This window comes from Lipophrys pholis (genome assembly GCF_963383615.2).
Source record: "Lipophrys pholis genome assembly, chromosome: 9".
Lineage (NCBI taxonomy): Eukaryota > Metazoa > Chordata > Actinopteri > Blenniiformes > Blenniidae > Lipophrys > Lipophrys pholis.
Genome location: NC_137639.1, coordinates 30,989,559 through 31,003,577, shown reverse-complemented (window position 1 = coordinate 31,003,577; position 14,019 = coordinate 30,989,559). Strand labels below are relative to the sequence as shown.

The window sequence follows — 14,019 nt, the reverse complement described above, 5'->3', positions numbered from 1 at the left end:
CGCCCACGACAGGTGTGGGAAGAGTATTAGGGCCACTGAAGAAAAAAAAATAAATTCGGATGCTTAAAAAAACAACTCAAGGCTTCAGAAAAAGTCGAAAATCAAAGTCGAGATATTTTTTTTCACGGAGAAAAAAACACGTTGTTTTTTTTTACAAAGTCCGTCGAGCCTCATGCCAGCACACGTGACTGCTTCAAAACGCGTCACGGGTTTAATGAAGCGGTGAAACGGTGCTTCACAACAGGATTTAGCTCATAAACACAATGCAGTATAATCAGTATTAGGACTATAAGAGACAGTTGTAGCCTGCAGCGTCGCAGGTAAGCAACCCTATAAAGACAGAATTAAGTGATTTAATGTGATTTTGCATCCAAGGGCAAATGATGAGGGATGGACAGACGTCTCTCGTGTAAAAATAAATCTCGACTTTGATTTTCGACTTTTTCTAAAGTGCAGGAGGTTTTGTTTTTGATTTTTTACCCACTTTCTTTTTTCTTCAGTGGCCCCAATACTCTTCTGTAGGTAACCTACACCGGATCATTGAAGAAGAAAAAGTCTCTATTGATCGCTAAGTCAGCAAACTAGTGCAGCATCCACTTAGCCAGCGAATGCTAATGATGCTAATAATGCTAAACTGCTTCAAAGTTCCAAGTTACTGCAGGACAAACGTCGAGCTGAAACATGTCTACATGTAACCTAACCTGCATTAAATGAGTGTCCATCACTGACCATCGTGTTAACGATCCAGAAAACTCACCTAATTACTCAAACAGCGGCTAATATATTCATTATATTGTGGGTCTGCCCAGTCAAGTTAAATCATGTCGTCGTACATCTCACTTCCGGTTTTCGCTCACGTCAAGCGATTACAACAAACGACTGGGAGCACGGCACTTCCCTTTGTTCTTCACAATAAAACAAAATAAAATACATCGAAAGCATTTTGTACAGTACTTGTTTTTTTTTTTGTTTTTTTAACTTATACTCAGCTACTTTAGCAGATTCAAACCTTTTTGAACATGAATTTTAACCATATTTACATAATATATTGAACTTGTTTGTTCTTTCAGCCTTCTTTAAACAGTAACATATCTTATGAACTTTATAAACACAGTAACATATTTGTCTGGGTTACAAAAGTATGAATAAAAAAGCAAATTAATCATTTTTTTTCACTTACTTAATGACAAAAGACAATATTAATAGGAGGGAAAGGAAAGGGGAAGAGGAAGAAAAAGAGAGGGTCCTTTTTTGGTTCATGTTGTCTGGTTGTCTTTTTTTGTTTAGTTTTTTATGTCCTTCTAAACGGGTAATGAAAACGTATGTATAAAGAAGAATACTGCATGTACCATACATATATGCTTATAGGTTCACGTTAAGGTAAAGCCTAAAATACAAGACGAGGTGAGGTGAGGCGTGGCGAGTCGATACTGGTGGAAAAGCACCATGAAACTAGAGGAGAGAGAAGACAGTTGAAAGCACAAAGAACTAGGAAGTCCCCAAACGTTTCCACGGAGACCAAGACAGGAACTTTGAAGGAGAGTTACTACAACAGCTGTGTAAGATATATGGCATTGAAAAGAGCGGCACCACACCGTATCATCCTGAGAGTAATGGGCAGTGTGAGGGATTCAGTCATACCTTGCATGACTTACTCCGTAGTAAGTGAATTAATCCAGCCAGCCAGTTGATGGAGTGTTCAGGTCATAGGTTTAAAAACTGATTTGAAGCAGACTTATCTCAGGTGTGTGTTTTAGTGTTTTTTAGTCACCTTGAACTGGTGTGCGTAGGCAAACGTGAGTGTTTTATTTGGTTTAAATTGATAAGTGTGAAGTAGTGTTTTATTCATGGCTGCCTACATCTTCGGTGACATTACTTTTAATGTATAGCTCCATACTTGCTCCCCTGTTAGAGCGGTCAAGCGCCACACCAGTTATTTCCTTTAATTGTCCCTTTAAAGGAGACATATCATGCTTTTAAATCCTTCCTTTTTACATATAAATCATACAGTTGTGGTCTATACAACGCGAAACTGCAATGCTTGGGTCTAAATTCCTCATTATTAGAGCTCCACAGGCCCCTTTTCAACCCCTTTTCTGATGCGCTTCTGAGAGCAACTCGTTTTGGGGCGGTCTCTTCAAATGCAAATGAGACACTTCATACCCCAACTCCTCTCCAGGTTGCAGAGGTGATACTCGGTTCAACGTCACCCTGTTCGGCCATCTTTGTAGTTTGATAGAACAGATACAATTATCTAGCGGCGCAGAAACTTTATATTCACACATTATTTACAAAATGTCAACAAGGGAAGATTTGTCCATCCAGCCATACATGTTGGAGCCAGAGTCGGACCCGGCGGAGCGAGATGAAAATGACGATGATGCACCTACAGAACAACGTCTTCATATGGATGTAACGCAATGGTGTGTTACTATATTTACACTAACTTCTCCATCCATGCCCACTACTACAATACTGCCTGTATTACAACGACTATTTAACACAGAAGTTACATTATAATCTATAACGAGCACACAGCGCTAACATATGAAGACGGTGCAACTGCTAATGCTAACAAAACAATGACAGGGACGTCTTATCATCACACTTTTTAGCGTTATATACAGCTTACCGAAGTGCTCTGTTCGTCGTCTCCATAGATAGAAGGAACTGACCGCTCAATCAGACCAAGTCTTTCGGCAAATCCTTCTTTATACTGGCGGAGGTTGCTGAAGCAGTCGTCCTTAAAGTGATTCGCGCACACAAAAATGACCTTACCCACAGATGTGGGTACATTTCTGTGAAAAATAAAACTCAACCAGGCACTTCGAAAAGGTTCTGATGCTGGGAGACGGTGTAACGAAGCTTGTGGGTTACTACATCCAACAACCGAACATTTCGACTTATCCTCTCGTAACTTCGGTTGGACTACAAAATCGCAGCGAGAAACAAAAATGGCGGATTGCTCGAAACGTCGATGTCCTAATTTGGCAGTTCCGCTGAGAATACTGTGACGTCATTGTTCAAAAAACGTAATAGAGAATAGAAAAATCGAAACCGATCGCAAAATATGACCAAAACAGAATATAAAGATATCAACGGAGCACCTGAAGAGACTACTTTGAACTTTTCTGTACTTCTAAACACTCTAAATATACACCAAAATGCATTTAAGGGCTAAAAAAGTGGATTTAGCATGATATGTCCCCTTTAAGTTCCAGTCAATGAATTAATTGCACTGTTTGCCTGATGTGTTTTACCTGACTTTTTAACTCTTTGATGCAATCAGCTTATTGGAGGCAAGTTGTTTATTCTCAGTCTTTTATTAAAATGTACTTTTATTCCACAGCAGTCTCTGGTTCCCGTTTACTCTGGGTCGCCTTCGAAAAACTGGTAAGGCTCACTTCTTTGAAGAGGATTACCAAAAATGATCATTTCGGTGTCAATTCCAGTTAATTTTGTCATTGGAAACACAATGGGACGGCATAACTCATGACTCACAGTGCCCTTCACCTCAAGATGGCCCCTACTGCATTATGGGCGAGTTCACATTTCCCTGTTTGATCCGGACCAGAGTTCTCTTCTTGGGCTCTCTGGGAAACGTCTGCTTCGTTTGGGCATCTGAACCGGAGCTAACAAGTGATTTCTGGTCCTCTTGAAAACGTGGATCTCAGTTCTCATGTTGTCCAGCGGGCGGGGGGAGAGGACGTCACGTAGAGCGCAATGCATTTTGGGTATTTAAAAGCTCCGCCTCCTGACCATCAGATCTCTTGTAAAATGACCCGCCCATTCTTAAATGATCGTGATTGGTGCATGGGCTCAATTCAACTTGTTTTATATAGAACCAAATACTTCAGCGCTGAGCTGCAGCGGAGAGGAGAGGAGAAATTCATTCAGAACAATCTTTTTGACAGAACCCAATAAATCCTGGTCACTGAGCTTTGAAGGAGGTTCTTGTTCTTGTTCTTGTTCTTCTTCTTCTTCTTCTTCTTCTTCTTCTTCTTCTTGTTCCAAGTCTGTTTGGCTCCTCGGTTGATCTGGAATAATGAGCTTAATACTAATGCTCACGCTGACAGAACTGCAGAACCATGAATTAATGGAAGCAGAACTTCTCCTGTCGTCACGGTGATGAATTAATATTCCAACAGGAAACACACTCACACGGAGGAACCTCCGCCTCAGAACAAGTGGATGTAAAATGTAAAGTAAAAGAAGAGCAGTGAGGAAGCTCTGCCTGGAACTGTTCTGCTGGAATAAAGTGAAAGTGACTCAGTTTCTATTGTCCCGTGAATTAATCTGCTTTATTCTCACCAAGTCAGCATTAACAAGTCAGGAAGGTTCTGGCTTTGGCTGCAGCAGCAGTGTTGCTTTGAGCTGCTGGATGTGTTTGAATTCTTCATAATCTCAGAGATTAACTGCTCCTCTATTGTAAAGTCGATTTCTTCCCGCGTGATTGGTCATACGCTGTAAGCTCCGCCCCTTTCATGTGAACGAGCACTGATCCTGGAATAAAAACTCTGGGTTAAAGTAGTGAGTTTTTAACCTGCTCCGTGTTAATGCTTATCAGAATTGCACATGTCTTGATTAACCAGGAAACAGAGGAACATCCTGGCATGTTTCTCACGGCTCCACTGAAATAAACCAATCATTCATTCATTCATTCATTCATTCCCCAAAGCGCTTTACACAATAAATCACATTCATCCATTCACACACTAATGGAGGCAGCTACGATTGCAAGGCAGTCAGTCCATCCACTCAGTGTCTTGCTCAAAGACACTTTGACATGTGGACGGGTGAAGATGGGAATTAAACTGGCAACCTTCCGATTGTGAGACAATTGCTCTATGAACCGATCCACAGGGATCCGATATGCATAATATAACCTGTCCAACAGGAAATGGTAGCCGATTTGATCATATCAGTCTCATGAAATCTATTTGGAGTTTGAATTAATCCCACACCAGGTGGTGGACTTCCTGCATGCAAACTTTTCAGGGAACCATGAGGAGGTCCGGTTCTGGATGTGGCCTGTGGGTCGGGACTCGCAGCCAAGTTGGGGAGATTGAAACTTTTCACAAGACTTTGTTTTTCTGGTCTCGGACGCGACGACAACATGTCAGTGACGGTCAGAAGGACAAACCTGGACGTTGAAACGTGCCGCACCTCATTGACTGTCCACTTCCACCAGAAACAATTGGGACCAGAACCCTTCCTCCGGCCGCTATGGACCAGAACCCTTCCTCCGGCCGCTATGGACCAGAACCCTTCCTGCGGCCGCTATGGACCAGAACCCTTCCTCCGGCCGCTATGGACCAGAACCCTTCCTCCGGCCGCTCTGGACCAGAACCCTTCCTCCGGCCGCGATGGACCAGAACCCTTCTTCTGACTACTCTGGACCAGAACCCTTCCTCCAGCCGCTCTGGACCAGAACCCTTCTTCTGACTACTCTGGACCAGAACCCTTCCTCCGGCCACTCTGCACAATGAGGTCTGGTGTTCTGAATCTGAGGTGTCGGATGTTCCTGGATCTGCTGCAGACGCTCTGCCAGTCTGGAGTCGCCGCCACTAGAACCTCTTGGTCTTTACCTCTCCACACCTTCTGCTTCTTCCGTCCATCAGTAGATCTTCTTGATACCCTCCACTTCCTCTGTCAGGCGGTGGTTTCTGCCACGTTTAGGTTTGCCTCTGTGTTTCCTCCCCCGTCTGAGGTGTCGCTCAGCCGCTCTGCCTTTGGTTCGTCCTCCTGATGTGTTTTTGGAGAAGTCAGGCTGAGGAAGCTGAGGTAATCTGAGACGAACAGACGAGAGCAGAAAGGAAGAAGCTGAAGGAGTGTGAGCGGCAGAAACCTCAGAACTCCTCCAGGCTGTCGACCGGACCATGGCTCTTCACCTGCTGATCTTCTGCTGCAGCTGCTCGCTGCTGCTCACAGGTGAGAGTTTGTGTCGCTCTGGACGCCTCTGTGAAACTCTGCAGGATGGAAACTCTGTTTGTTCCTGGTGAAGAAGATCCTCCAACAAATGGCCTCATGTCCTCACATCTGCATTTTTCTGGGTTTTTGCCCAGAATTGTTTTGAATCGAAGACGATGTCGTTGATGAGGCTCGTTATGTTTTTGAAGCTGCAGTCGGGAGCAGAAGAGGAGTCGAGTCTTTCCTCAAAGTGTTTTCTGGTGAAAGATCAGACTGTTGCGTAAAAGTGCCTCATCTTTAAATGTCTCATGACTTCCTGTGAAGAGGAGACTTGTTTGTTCCGCCGACACTTTGCTGCTCAGTTGGTGAAGCGGATCGTCCCTAAATAATGAAGTTGTTGGTTCGATGCCTCTCTGCCGCTGTCCATGTGTTGAAGTGTCCTTGGGCAAGACGCTGAACTCGCTCTCTGTTCCCATCTGCGGCGCTTTCGGCCCCGTTTACACCACAACGTGAAAATGCATCGTTTTTACCTCTTTGTTTCAGAAAAGGTTTGCGTTTACATGACGACGTTTTGAAAAACAATGTTTCAAATTGTCTTTTTAAAAACAGATAAACAGTGAAATCCTGAGATTATTAAGGTCCGCGCAGAGCTGGTCTTCACACTATTGGAATGCAAGGAATTATTTTCATTATTATTGTTGTTATACTGTCACCTACCGTGCAAACTGCTGCTTTTTGACGGCATAAACCTGCTCAAACACTTGTGAAAATTTGCACATATATCAGAAGTGGTGAAAATTATTTATATGGTCATTATCCATGTGTTTGGCAAAATGGCTCCATAGCACCCAATAGATTGTTTTCACATTTGTAACATCTGCACGAGCAACACATTTAACACATTTCACCTACGACCAAGAAACATGGTTGACACGTGTTGAGCCGCAAGAAAATAATGTTATTATTATTATTATTATTATTATTATTATTATTATTATTATTATTATTATTATTATTATTATTATCATTATTACTATTATTATTACTACTATTATTATATTATTATTATAATATTATTGTTATTATTATAATTATTATTATTATTATTATTATTATTATCATTATTACTATTATTATTACTACTATTATATTATTATTATTATTATAATATTATTGTTATTAATATTATTATTATCATCATCATTATTATTATTATTATTATCATTATTATTATTATTATTATTATTGTGTTTGCATGTACAACTATTTTCGCTTGGTATGATACAAAAATCGTTCTTATTTCTTGAAATAAGGGAACTCTGAAGAGTTCCTGACTAAGTGGTATTTTTTATGTCACAGCTGAATAAAACGGCTTTGACTTGAAGATCTTGCAAAAAAATCAGCCCGACATTTTCTGCTCCACCTGCGGCGAATACACCGTTGTTCCTGACAGAAATCCAGTCTTACCCTGCTTGTTGCGGCATAGCTCGGTTGGTAGAGTTGTTGCCTCCCATATCGGAAGGTTGCAGGTTTGATTCCCATCTCTGGCATGCCTACATGCTGAAGTGTCCTTGGGCAAGGCACTGAACCCCATACTGCCCCCATTGGAGTGACAGCGCCTTGCAGCCTCCAATGGTGTGTGAATGTATGGGTGAATGTGATGAACCATATAAAGCACTTTGGGGCTGCTCTCAGCAAAAAGGCACTATATAATATATCCATATAATAATACTATATACTATATCCTTTTACCGCTTGGTGATCAAGACAAAGCTTGGACGCCACGCAAGGCATGCACCAAGTGTCTGTGCCAAGACAAAAAGAGTTGGGATTCCTATGCCACTGACTGCTACTTCTGTACTACTGGTGTGACTGGGATCAACAGAAAGAACCAGAGTAGAGTCAAGTATCCTGATCTTGTTGTCCAGTTCTTTAGAGAACTTCCTGACATCAGCGAGGAAGATTCCTCCAGTGAACAAGTAATTGACGAAGCCGCTCGTAGGCGAGTACACACTGGCGCTCTAAGAATTGGTTCTCAGACTGCAAGTCCGTCAAAAAATATTGTAGTAGTAGTAGTAGTAGTAGTCTTTAGTTCGAATTTGTACAATGCAATTTAAAAAAAAGAAAAAAGAAAAAGAAAGTAATATACTGTACATACAATTCGAAAAGGAGTAGGTTGAAGTAAAACTTGTGTTTCCTACCCCTTTATACATTTTCAGTCTTTTGTTTCTTTTACAGTTTTATAAATGATTCAATTTGCAATCAGAACTTACATAAGCATAGAATATTTCTACTTCTTTTAAGTCTCTACAGTTTATACAAATATACAAATTTTGTCGTCAGTTTCCACATTTACATTATTTATACATATATTATCTACATTACACACAATACATTTTATATAGTTTTCATTTTTTCAAAACACAAAATATCAACTTTCATCTGGGTTCTCCTATCAAGTGGTACTCTCATATTTGTTGAGTATCATATTTTTGATTTGTTTCTTAAAAACCATTATGTTTTTTGACTCTTTAATTTCTTTCTTAAGTCCGTTCCACATATTAATTCCTTTCACTGAAATGATTCGTTCCATGAGTTTGGTTCTGAATCTGGGTTTTTTGTCCCCTGGAAACCAAGCCTGTTGTCCGATCGTGAGCACTTCTGTTGTGGCTTCTTGTTGTTGTGTTGTGGTTTTACCTGTTTGATGGCAGTCGGCCTTCATCACATCCTTTGGGCCAAAATACACTGTCAGTCGCAGTATCATTAGTTTTCATTTTAGTATTTCAGCTCTTTATCTCCTGATTATTGTGTTTCCAGATGCTGCAGCTCCACCTATCATCTATCAGCTGACCTCCACCTGTGCAGTAGAAGGCTCCTCCGTCACCCTCCCCTGCACCTTCACACCCAAGAAGTCTTTCACTGATGATGGAGGAAAGACTGTTTACCTGAAAATCATCCGAGTCGTTTGGTGCAAAAACCATCTGATCTGCCACGGCAGCACCCCGACTGTATACGACAGCAATTCTCCCGGAACAACGTCTCGTTATCAGTACCTGGGAGACATGGAGAGAAACTGTTCTCTGCTGATCAGAAACATCCAGACGTATGATGGTAGAACCTTTCGCTTCAGAATGGAAGCTAATGCTACAGAAGGACATTTTACAAACACAATAGGAGTCAAAGTCACAGTCAGAGGTGAGAACCAACATCAATATGTCACTCTGTACCTCTGGGGGGGAATTAGTGGAAGGGGGGGGGTTCCTACCACCCATATACCCCCCCACCCCCACTATAGAGCATCTTCCTCCTCTAACTTCCAGATTATAGAGCATCAGGACCCCCCCCCCCCCCCCCCCCCCCACACACACACACAATAATAACAGTGATATAAACTAAGGCTCTCCTCAGTTCCAGGTTGGGTCCAGATGGAGGTCAGCAGGTCAGGAAAACACACTGAGGTCAGAAAAGGTGGGACGGTCACACTGAGCTGCTCCTCACGCTGCACCACCCACCAGCTGGAGGTCACATGGTACAGAGATGGCCACGCCCTCTCAGAGTCTGGCCCCGCCCTCCGGCTCGGCCCCCTGACTGCAGGGGAGTCTGGGAATTACACGTGTGAGCTGAAGGCCCTTAAGAACACGGAGTCGCAGCCGTACAGCCTGAAGGTCGAAGGTCAGGAAGGTGCGTTTGATTTTCTGAAGGTTTGATGGTTCTGAGCCTCGACGTGACGCTCGGCTCCTCATGACGTCTTTCAGTGTGTCGCCTTGAGTTCTAGAGGGGAAGGAACCTTTTCTCTGCAGACCAGCGTCACTCTGCTCATTTTGTTCCCCGACTCGGTCGGTGGTCCAGAGCCACGTTAAGGTCAAATAACTCCGACAACAAGTTCATCCAGGTCTGAGACTCGCTGCGTCAACATGGCAGCTCTGGGCGAGAAAAGCAGAAGCAGAGTTTCCTAGAAAACCCTGAAGTGAACTCTGGTGTGTGAACCTGTCCTTAGTTACAGTTACTAAAGTTTCGTTGAGCTCATTGCTCTGTGCCACTGACATCCAGATTATAGAGCATCTTACTCCTTGAACATTGAGATTATAGAGCATCTTACGCCTCGAACATTGAGATTATAGAGCATCTTCCTCCCCTAACATCCAGATTATAGAGCATCGTACTCCTCGAACATTGAGATTATAGAGCATCTTCCTATCTTCCTCCTCTAACACCCGCAGTATAGAGCATCTTCCTCCTCTAACATCCGAATTGTAGAGCATCTTCCTATCTTCCTCCTCTAACATCCGGATTATAGAGCATCTTCCTCCTCTAACACCCGCATTATTGAGCATCTTCCCCCTCTAACATCAGATTATAGAACATCTTCCTCTAACACAAAGATTATAGAGCATCTTCCTTCTCTAACATCCGGATTATAGAGCACCTTCCTATCTTCCTCCTCTAACACCCGCATTATAGAGCCTCTTCCTCCTCCAACATCCGGATTGTAGAGCATCTTCCTATCTTCCTTCTCTAACATCCGGATTATAGAGCATCTTCCGCACTAACATCCAGATTATAGAGTATAGTTCAGCTAATGCTAATGCTAACACTACCATAATACAGACATACCAACATTATTAACCCCGGACATCTTAAGGAACGTAAATAATCAACTAATTTCATTTTTCTTCTTCAGTAACCTTTTAATTATTATTCTTTATGACAAGATGTCCTCAGGTGTTTAGAATCTTTATGTTTTTCATGACGACAATGTTTGATTATACGATATGAAAGGCGGGTCGGTGGTAATCCCGTCCTGGAGAACCTGAGGGAGGCGAGGTGAACGTGGACCCAGCGGCTGACAGTCGCTCCTCCACCAGGCCGCCGGCGTTTGACCTCCAGCTTGTCATCCGTTTCACGACTCTATTTTAAGGCTGAAGCGATGGTGACTCAGCCACTGCAGGAAGCGACAGAAGAAGTTAAGACAAGAACAGAAACCGACTGAAAGCCTTAACTGAAAGTCCATCCTGTGTTTTTCAGATGGTTCCTTTCCTCTGACAGCTGCTGTGACCGGCGGCGTCCTCCTGGCTGCCGTCGCTCTCGTCGCCGCCGCCGTCGTCGCCGTCGTCATCAAACGGTGGAAAACTGCCTTCAGCTTCAGTCTGCAGGATGAAAAACTCTTATGATTACATTTTATTGTCTCTGCGTCTGTTCTGCGTCTCTGCGACGCTCATGAATGGATCGTTATCAGGCTCCTGCTGAGTTTCATTAACGATCATTTGAAATGATGAATCTGTTTGTGAACAGAATTCCTGTAAAAAAAAAATAAAAAATCGACGAGCTGCTTCTGATCGCCGTCGGACCGTTTCAGGTTTAACGTGACGATTCCGACACCAACCAGCGTCAAACATCGTCTCGACCGCTAGTTTGATGTTGATTTGGGAAAAACCTAGTTTGAGGACAAAGTTTCAGATTGGCACCAGTAAGACTTTAAAACTGGATTCATCTTTTTCTCCATTTCTAAAAATATTTTTCTGAATTTTTTTGCAACACATGAAAAACAAATGACTCAGCAGGTAGAAGTTGAAAACTTCTCCAGTGCTTTCAAAAACCACGGAATTATGTCTGAATCAGGCCTGAATTAAGTCTGGAATAAGTTCGAATTAAGCCTGAATTCAGTCTGGAATTAAGCCTGAATTAAGTCTGGAATTAAGCCTGAATTAAGTCTGGACTAAGTTATAATCAAGCCTGGAATTAATCCTGAATTAAGTCTGAATTAAGTCTGGAAATAAGCCTTAATTAAGTCTTGAATTAAGTCTGAATTAAGTCTGGAATCAAGCCTGGATTAAGTCTGAATTAAGTCTGAATTAGGCCTGAATTAAGTCTGGAATTAAGTCTGAATTAAATCTGGAATTAAGCCTGAATTGAGTCTGGAAATAAGTCCAAAATGGGTCTTGAAAGTTATCCTGAAATAAATCTCAATTAAGTGTAAAATAAGTCTGAAGAAAATTTGAAATAAATCTGAAAAAAGCTTTAAAATAAGACGTGAAATAAATCTGAAGTACATTTTAAAACGTCTGAAATAAATCGGAATTAATTCTCTTCATAGGAAACGAGCAGCAGCAGACGATTCGAGAGCTGAAGAGAAACTGGTCAGTGTGTGTGTGTGTGTGTGTGTGTGTGTGTGTGTGTGTGTGTGTGTGTGTGTGTGTGTGTGTGTGTGTGTGTGTGTGTGTGTGTGTGTGTGTGTGTGTCTCAACGTGATTAATTATAAATATTTACATATAAAAAGTGTTTTAAAGTATTTTACAGAACAAAACAAGTTACGTATTTCCGGAGTATGAACACTTAAATTCTTCATTTCCTGGAGTTTCTATGAAGCCTCATTTCTCTCACCACACTTCTTTTTTAAAGTTCTGTTCTGTCGCTCCGTCTCTTTCAGCCTGAGGACGTGAGCTACGTCTCCGTCCACTTCAACCACAACAAACAAGCCAGGTAGAGGGGTGGGGGGGGGGGGGAATCTGTCATCCATCCATCCATCCATCCTCAGACTCTCACCCTCACACCGTCTCATCCTCACACCGTCTCATCCTCAGACTCTCATCCTTAGACTCTCATCTTCACACCGTCTCATCCTCACACCGTCTCATCCTCAGACTCTCACCCTCACACCGTCTCATCCTCACACCGTCTCATCCTCACACCGTCTCACTCTCACACCGTCTCATCCTCAGACTCTCACCCTCACACCGTCTCATCCTCACACCGTCTCATCCTCAGACTCTCATCCTCACACCGTCTCACTCTCACACCGTCTCATCCTCGGACTCTCATCCTCACACCGTCTCATTCTCACACCGTCTCATCCTCACACCGTCTCATCCTCACACCGTCTCACTCTCACACCGTCTCATCCTCACACCGTCTCATCCTCAGACTCTCATCCTCACACCGTCTCATTCTCACACCGTCTCATCCTCACACCGTCTCATCCTCACACCGTCTCACTCTCACACCGTCTCATCCTCAGACTCTCATCCTCACACAGTCTCATCCTCACACCGTCTCATCCTCAGACTCTCATCCTCACACCGTCTCACTCTCACACCGTCTCATCCTCACACCGTCTCATCCTCACACCGTCTCACTCTCACACCGTCTCATCCTCAGACTCTCACCCTCACACCGTCTCATCCTCACACCGTCTCATCCTCAGACTCTCATCCTCACACCGTCTCATCCTCACACCGTCTCATCCTCACACTGTCTCATCCTCAGACTCTCATCCTCACACCGTCTCATCCTCAGACTCTCACCCTCACACCGTCTCATCCTCACACCGTCTCTGTTTCTTTCCTTATTCAGACAAACCAAGCAGGACGAGGACGCCGTGATCTACTCTTCGGTCAGTGGTCGAGGTTGAAGTCCCTCCTCCTCATTCCTCATGACTTCATGAGGTCGTAGTTCTACTGCTTCTTCTCCACGCGCCTGGTTTGTGGTGAAGGTCACTGTTTCCCAAACCGTGGTTCCCGACCCAACGTAGGCCTCCATGTTAACCCAGATGAAGCAATTTGAATCAGAGGGGATGGATTCTAACTCTTCAGTCTGAATCTGACCTGAGGAGCATCTGAAGATCTATTTTAATTCATTCTTTTCGCACGCTGTTATTTTAAAATGTCAGTTCATTCACATCAGCTAAATGTAGCAATAATATCTTTTGACGTAAACTTTTTTAAAGCTAGTTTTCTACGTGAATTGTGTTGTTGTGTGATTTGACCCTGTAAATAAAGATAACTGGGAAAGAAAAGATGTTGGCTGGCGGCTCTCATTTCAGTGACATGAAACAGGAAGATGCCCTTGAAGAAAAGAGGAAAGGCTCGTTTGTAAAATAGAAAAGTTGCAAGTTGCTTTCACATGTTTTAATGTGCAGTTTACTTCTGCTTCTGTGGCTGTGAAAGAAGTCGGACGCATTGAGGAACAAAACCTACACTTTCTAAAATGATGGTCTCACTGTGTGGTTGCTGGCTTATAGACGACTTCCTGCTGAACTATTTTAGGTTTTTGTTAAGGACTTAAAGTTTCAGTTTTTATGGCGCATTCCATTTTCACACACACACACACACA

General features: G+C 42.9%; 1 protein-coding gene across 4 annotated transcripts; it reads left to right on the top strand.

The window, feature by feature from the left end:
• Positions 1–5,699: 5,699 nt before the first annotated feature.
• On the top strand, positions 5,700–13,694 carry LOC308114805 (sialoadhesin-like). 4 transcript variants are annotated; one of them, XM_080471992.1, is made up of 7 exons: positions 5,700–5,931; positions 8,728–9,105; positions 9,325–9,582; positions 10,936–11,032; positions 12,005–12,047; positions 12,338–12,390; positions 13,261–13,694. In XM_080471992.1, the coding sequence occupies exons 1-7, from the start codon at positions 5,880–5,882 to the stop codon at positions 13,316–13,318; spliced, it is 939 nt and encodes a 312-aa protein (XP_080328118.1). In that variant the 5' UTR covers positions 5,700–5,879; the 3' UTR covers positions 13,319–13,694. The 4 variants fall into 4 exon arrangements, with proteins under 4 accessions (XP_080328118.1, XP_080328116.1, XP_080328117.1 ...); XM_080471990.1 differs by having other exon boundaries at positions 9,325–9,591; XM_080471991.1 differs by having other exon boundaries at positions 9,319–9,582.
• Positions 13,695–14,019: the final 325 nt, after the last annotated feature.

What these genes read in the sequence shown, in the direction of transcription:
- LOC308114805 (XM_080471989.1), top strand. Translation starts at nt 5,880, where the DNA reads ATGGCTCTTCACCTGCTGATCTTCTGCTGCAGCTGCTCGCTGCTGCTC. An exon ending in GAAGGTCGAAGGTCAGGAAG is followed by an intron (nt 9,592 to 10,935) that starts GTGCGTTTGATT and finishes TGTGTTTTTCAG; the next exon opens with ATGGTTCCTTTCCTCTGACA. An exon ending in AACCACAACAAACAAGCCAG is followed by an intron (nt 12,391 to 13,260) that starts GTAGAGGGGTGG and finishes TTCCTTATTCAG; the next exon opens with ACAAACCAAGCAGGACGAGG.